The 6,689-nt window shown below is 48.4% G+C and overlaps 1 protein-coding gene across 1 annotated transcript in view; it reads left to right on the top strand.

The window, feature by feature from the left end:
* znf423 (zinc finger protein 423) overlaps window positions 1–6,141 on the top strand; it is an 86,259-nt gene extending 80,118 nt beyond the window's left edge. Inside the window, exon 5 of the mRNA XM_080842391.1 lies at window positions 5,707–6,141. Within this exon, the coding sequence (XP_080698517.1) occupies window positions 5,707–5,736 (30 nt within the window). The 3' untranslated portion in view covers window positions 5,737–6,141. The remainder of the gene's footprint in view (window positions 1–5,706) is intronic.
* The last annotated feature ends 548 nt before the right edge of the window (window positions 6,142–6,689 follow it).

The raw sequence follows: 6,689 nt of genomic DNA, 5'->3' as shown, positions 1-6,689 counted from the left end.
TGAGAATGTATCTTGAACTCTCTGTGTGCATGTATATCTTTTGTTTTCTTTCTTCCTGTGTGTGTGTGTGTGTGTGTGTGTGTGTGTGTGTGTGTGTGTGTGTGTTATGCATCTAGTCAGAGGCAAGCACAGAAACTTGAATAATCTAGAGCACACCTGACCCACTAATCCACCCGTCCAGTCTCCCACTACGCCTCCCTTTCTCCACTTTCCCTGGCCACCCCACTGTCAGTGTGTGTTTGTGTGTGTGTGTGTGTGTGTGTGTGCGTGTGTGTCCGCCCGCTTATCTGTATTGCATCTAAAGTGTAAAGTCAACTGAGAGACTGGGGTGTCAGCATCAGAGGGTCATCCATAATTGCCTTACACCCATCCCCCTGTATTGCCCAGGTAGAGAGCCCCTGTGTGTGTGTGTGTGTGTGTGTGTGTGTGTGTGTGTCTGTGTGTCCGCCATGGTCCACCTTAAACCCTCACTGACAGCACACCATCTCCTGGGAAAGCCACCAAGGAGTCAGGGGCCCCTGCGGCAGCTTGCGCGCGCACACACACACACACACACACACACACACACACACTCACACTCACACTCACTCTCAGAAAAAAACACACAAACGTAGACAGGCGAGCATGTGATATTGAAAGTGACATGAAGGCAGTCTGGTTCGTCTGGTTGTGCCTGCTATGAACATGCGTTTACATTTATGCGTGTGTGTATGTGTGTGTGTGAGAGTGTGTGGTAAAAAAAAGGCAGTACCAGAGAATCATAGATTTGATTTTCTCCTTTATCTCCATCTCCGACTCTCCCCCCTCATTCCCCCTCTCTCTCTTCTGTTCCATTCTGTGTGTGTGTGTGTGTGTGTGTGTGTGTGTGTGTGTGTGTAGCAGCAGCAGTCTGTAGATCTGTGCATTAGCAATGCGACGGGGCCATATTTCCCAGGAGGCCGCTGCTCGGCAGGATTTAGCCCCTCTTTTATAACCAGTTTAGGAAAACAATGACAGCCCCGATATTGACTGAGCAGAGCAGGGGCCCTTTCTGCCCACTGCAGCAGTGCACCCCGTGCCCCCTCGCTACACCCCCAACACCCCCCAACACCCCCTTACACCCCCCTGCCTCACTTACACCCACCTGGGGGGGACTTGGTATGGGGGGGTGGGCAGTGGGGGTTAGTTGGTTAGTGCTGTTCCAAGCAACTTGCACACAAACACCCCACCCCTACTCACACACACACACACACACACACACACACACACACACACACTTGTGATGGACCTCCTGGTCTACGCCATGGTTCATGGTTGTGAAAAAGGGAGGTACGGCTTCCATCCATCGTGGTGAAGGATGACTGAAGGCTCGTCACTGATGGGACTGTGTCGTCAGAGAGGACCTTTTTCTTTTGTTATCCTCTAGCGTGGAGATGTAGTGGTAGTGCTTTACATAGAGAGGGGGCAGGTGACGGAGATTTAGTGGTGTTAGCGGAGTTGCTACACACACACACACACACACACACACACACACACCACAAACTACACTCTTTAAAGGAGGTGAGGTAATTCATGGGACTTTAGAGCTCAAGTGACAATCAGGCGAATACTGTGTGGCAGTGTCTCTCCATTCTAATGTTGGTGATGAGGTGAAGTCATGGGGGATTTTGATGGAGTGCTTTTGCTGTGTGAGTTTTCAGTTAGCTGTGGTCCTGTAGCATGCTAATATAGTCTAACTGTAACTGTGGCACTATTGCACTGTTGCAGTCAGCACTTGCCTTGTTAGAAATCGTGGTGTTGCCATAGGATGATGTTTTGACATGTTACAGTACTGTATATACGTATATACTGTTATATATTGTGTGTGTAAAATATTCATGTAGGTTTAGTATCACATTGTAGGCCAGTTCTTTCATTGGCCCTTGCTGCATCTCTGTACATGTCGTTTAATATATTTATGTAGGTTTAGCATGCTTTTATTGGCAATAAATTATACATTGTATTGCCAAAGCATTCAAACAGAACATATATTGTTTCTCTCTCTGTCTCCCCCCCTTTTCTCTGTCTCTCTCTCTCTCTCTCTCTCTCTCTCTCTCTCTCTTGAGTTGGTGTGTGTTGTTGACTCTATCAGACATGGGGAGTGGCCATTTGCCGTCTCCCTGTGTTGCCATTAGATGATGTTTTGACATGTAACCGCAGCGCTGGTAGTATGTATGGGACATATTCATGGGTGTTTAGCATCACATTCTAGGCTACGTTTCTACATTCTCTCTCTCTCTCTCTCTCTCTCTCTCTCTCTCTCTCTCTCTCTCTCTCTCTCTCTCTCTCTCTCTCTCTCTCTCTCTCTGTGTGTGTTGTTGACTTGAGTCAGACATGGAGAGTGTTCTCTCCGCTTGTTGTTGTCGTCGTTCCTCCTCCTCGGCCCCCGCGTTAAAGCGGCTCCTGCTCGGGCCTGGGCTCCCCGCTCCGCTCCGCGGCGGCGGCGCTGGAGAATCTATCAATTACAGCTGCGGCACACTGATGTCACACTGAGAGCCATTATCAGATTCAGAGACACACACCACTCCTGCTATCGATCGCCCCACCACGGGATCGATACGGCCGCCCCCGACGACACGCTCAAATGAAGAGAGCGCTAAGGGCGGGCTAGCCCGGAGGAGACGTGTGTGTGTGTGTGCGCACATGATGATTATCTTGTTAAAACAAGCGGCCGTTGTTTTTCCTCTTCTCTTCCTCGCTTTTGGACGTCTTAAACAGCCGTTCCTTTCAGGTCATACCAAAAAAAAAAAACACTTGCCTGTGCTCGTAAGAGCAGCCAGTCTGGAACCCGCGCACAAGGGTGTATGTGCCTGGATTTGATGGGGATTGAGTAAGAAGAGTTTTCCAAAGTATTTTTTTTGTTGTTTTGCATCTGTGTTTTGGGGCGTGTGTGTGTATAGGTGTGTGTGCTGCCGGTGGGTGGTGTGTATGTGTGCTAGTGCAGCAGTGGAGGCCGGGTGGAGCCTGCCTGCATGGGTGAGTGTGTGTGAGTGTGCATACGAGTGCGCGTGTGTGTGTGTGAGTGTGCATACGAGTGTGTGTGTGTGTGTTTGTGTGTGTGTGTGTGTGTGTGTGTGTCAGTGTGCATACGAGTGTGTGTGTGTGTGTGTGTGTGTTTGTGTGTGTGTGTGTGTCAGTGTGCATACGAGTGTGTGTGTGTGTGTGTGTGTGTGTGTGTGTGTGTGTGTGTGAGTGTGCATACGAGTGCGTGTGTGTGTGTGTGTGTGTGTGTGTGTGTGTGTGTGTGTGTGTGAGGCTGCTGGCTGGCTGGCTCCCTCCACCCCTGCACTCCTCCTGTGCCGTTTCCATCAGGCCACTGCAGAGCCAGTGTAACCCGGGCTCCAGGGAGCAGCCTGAGCCTGCACTCCCCTCCTCCTGCAGATCAATACAGCACCAGCCAAAGCCCCCAGACCTCTGGGAAAACACACACACACACACACACACACACACACACACACACACACACACACACACACACACAAACACAAAGAGGCACACACAGATCAGGACACACAGGCAACACAAACCACACACAAACACACAAAGCACACCAGGACCTCACTATCTCTCTCTCTCTCACTCACACACACACACACACACACACACACACACACACACACCCACACACACACACACACACACACACACAACAGAAAACCACATAATACAAAACGAAGGCATGTATCCGAAGCCCATGTTGAGACACAGCAAGACAGAACTCAGTGCTCTTGCACTCCCAATCCGGGGCCGAGCGGAGCGGGCCTGGCTCCGAGCTCCAGGGTCCGGGCTCTCGGTTCTGTTTGTACTGGAGCGCCACGGCTTCGCCTCCACCTCCTCCTGGGCTCCATTGTTGCCTATGTCACAGGGAGAGGTGAAGGGAGAGACCAGAGAGAGAGAGAAAGAGAGAGAGAGACCAGAGAGAGAGAGAAAAGGAGAGCGAGAGGGAGAGCGAGAAAGTGAGTGAGTACGTGTGCACACTGAGGGAGATGCAAGCCTGACCTCTGCTGGCAGGGGGCTGTACTGCATGTGCAAATGCTTGGGAGCTAGAGTGAGAATGGGAGACAGCAGCATATAAGAGAGAAGGGGGGGGGGGGGAACGGAGGAATAGAGAGAAACAGTCAGAAGGAGGAGGACACATTCAGACAGAACAGGAGAGAGAGATAGAGAGAGAGAGAGAGAGAGAGGATGATATAATAAGAACCAAAAGAGTCTGCCTGAAAGAGAGGATGGAGAGACAGAAAGAGAGAGAAACAGCCAGACAGGGAGAGAAGGAGGGAAACGGAAAGAGAGAGATAGAGAGAGAAGTGGTTTGCAGTCATAATGGGGTCAGTGGCTCCCAGAGAGATGTGGCTCCTCACAGGAGAGTACTCCTCTCTTCTTCCACAGAGGAGGGGCGTGAAAGAGGGAGAGAGAAAAGGTAAGAGAGACAGAGAAAGCGAAGGAAAGAAGAGAGAGTGGTAGAAACAAGCACATATATATGAATACAGTGATTGCCCAAACCCACTGGAGTTAGTCAATCCAGCAGCATTAAGACCCAGCCCCCCCCCCCCCCCCCTCCTGCTGAGTGAGAGGAAGGCCCTTTGCCAGCAGTCAAGTGCTAAACATGCCCAGTAAGATAAGAGAGGAAGAATAAGAATAAGCATTTATCAACGGAAAACCACGTTTAATCCCACAGATTTTCTCCTTCTTTTTTTTCCCCCCCATATTGATGCGAAAAACGTCTATCTCTCTCTCCGAGAGATTAATCTTGGAAAGCAGCTTTTGAGACAGCAGAGGGGTGGAGAGGGGTGGGCTGGGTTGGGGAGATGATTGCTGCTCTTTCTCTGGGAATTGGGTTTAGGAGAAACGGATGGAAACCAAAAAAAAAAGGGGGCAGTGGAACCACAGCTGAAGGGAGTGAAAATCTCCCCAAAAACGCCGTTCTCTGTGGGTTACCCGTCTTAGCCCTTTGGCAGGGCCCTGTGCCTGGTGTCTCTGCCGTCTCCCTGTTTGTGTCATGGAACGCTCCCCATGCTTCCAACCAGGCCTTTCCTCCAGCCTGCTATCATTTTGACAAAGGTGTTTTCATGCGCTATTGCAAAATTAATGTGCTGCGTTCAAGAGCCCATCGAATAGGGTAGAAAGAGGAGCCGTCTTAAAATATTCATAAATACATATCAAAAGAGACGCAAGACGTGCCTATCTGAATAAACAAATGATTGTTGCTGGTTGCCACGGATAAGAAACACTGCTAAGCAAATAAGTGATAAATTTAATATGACTACTGTGGATTTTTTTCCACAGCTGTGTATGAGATGAATAGGAATGTTTGCATGCTAAGATAGAGAGTGTGTGTGTGTGTGTGTGTGTGTGTGTGTGTGTGTGTGTGTGTCTGTGTCTGTGTCTGTGTCTGTCTGTGTGTGTGTGTGTGTGTGTGTGTGTGTGTGTGTGTGTGTGTGCGCTCCAGTGCCTGCCTCAGTTGTATGCACAGGGCAGGTAGTCCACACCAGAAGGGGCCCTGCGATGGACAGACAGACAGAGAGGCAGGCCTGGCAGGAGGGAGGGGAGAAACGATGGATAGATGGATGGAGGGAGGGAGGGAGTGAAAGAGAAAGTGTAAGGGGTGTGGTGGTGGGGGTTGTGGGCAGGAGGTGTGGGCACGTAGCTTATTATTTCTCTCCTCATGTGTTCTCCTCTCTTCCCCTCTAGAACCACACACTGAGCCAGCACGCGCAGTGAGACCGGGCCCGGCAGGACTCCCGGCTCAGCCCGGATCCCCGACCCACGCCCAGTGGGGGAGGACCATTTCAACATCACAGCCAATCAAAGTGTCATTTGCTACTCACATGTAAAACTCTAACGATTCCACCACCAGGCGCAGCTATTACGAGCAGTGGGGAATGAATATTAATGGGATATGCTATTAAAAAGGAAAAACGGAGGGAGAGAGAAAGAAAAAGAGAAGAGGGAATAAAGGAGTTGGAGTGAGAGAAAGGTATTCTACGTGCAGTATTTTTTATCGTCCCTGCTTCCCACTTGTGAAGGTTTTTTTTTCTTCTTTTCCTATTTTTTGGAACGAAAGAAAAAATGAAGGGAAAAAAAACCTTGTCTGATTTTAGTCTCTAGAAAATGTTTCACTTCTCTTGTCCTCTGTTGCTTTCCGTATCCAACTTTAGAGCCTGTTTTCCTTCCTCTTTTTATTATTTTTGTCCTTTTATGTTTTGTTTTTTTTTGTTCATTTTTTTTCTTTCTCTGTCCATGGTTTTCTGTACCTTCATTTCTTGCATTAGGTACTTGTGCTGTGTTGTGATTGCTTGCCGGTCGTAATATTTTTTTTTTTCCTTTTTATCTTTATTGTTAAATATTTTCTTTTTCTAATTACAATTTTAAAAAGGCAAAAAAACAAATAAAGTTACAAAAAAAAAATACAAATGTAATGGTTTTGATTGGAGTTTATGAGCCTTATGGTTGTTATTGTAAAAATGAATATCATCACTTTCAGTGCAACTGGATGATGTCTGCTTTTTAAATGTGAATTAACCAGATTGCAATAACTAGTACCGTTGAAAAAGAAACCAATAAACAAAAACATGAATAAAGGGAACATGTGCATATGCTGTGAGTCTTCTTTCGAACAAAGGGTCACCCTCAGTGGATCACAAAGCCCCAGTGTGCGGAGAGCCTCGCCATGC

The sequence above is a fragment of the Sprattus sprattus genome (assembly GCF_963457725.1).
Source record: "Sprattus sprattus genome assembly, chromosome: 7".
Taxonomy (NCBI): Eukaryota; Metazoa; Chordata; class Actinopteri; order Clupeiformes; family Clupeidae; genus Sprattus; species Sprattus sprattus.
The sequence above is the reverse complement of the archived record's forward strand: the minus strand, read 5'-3'. Positions and strand labels throughout refer to the sequence as shown.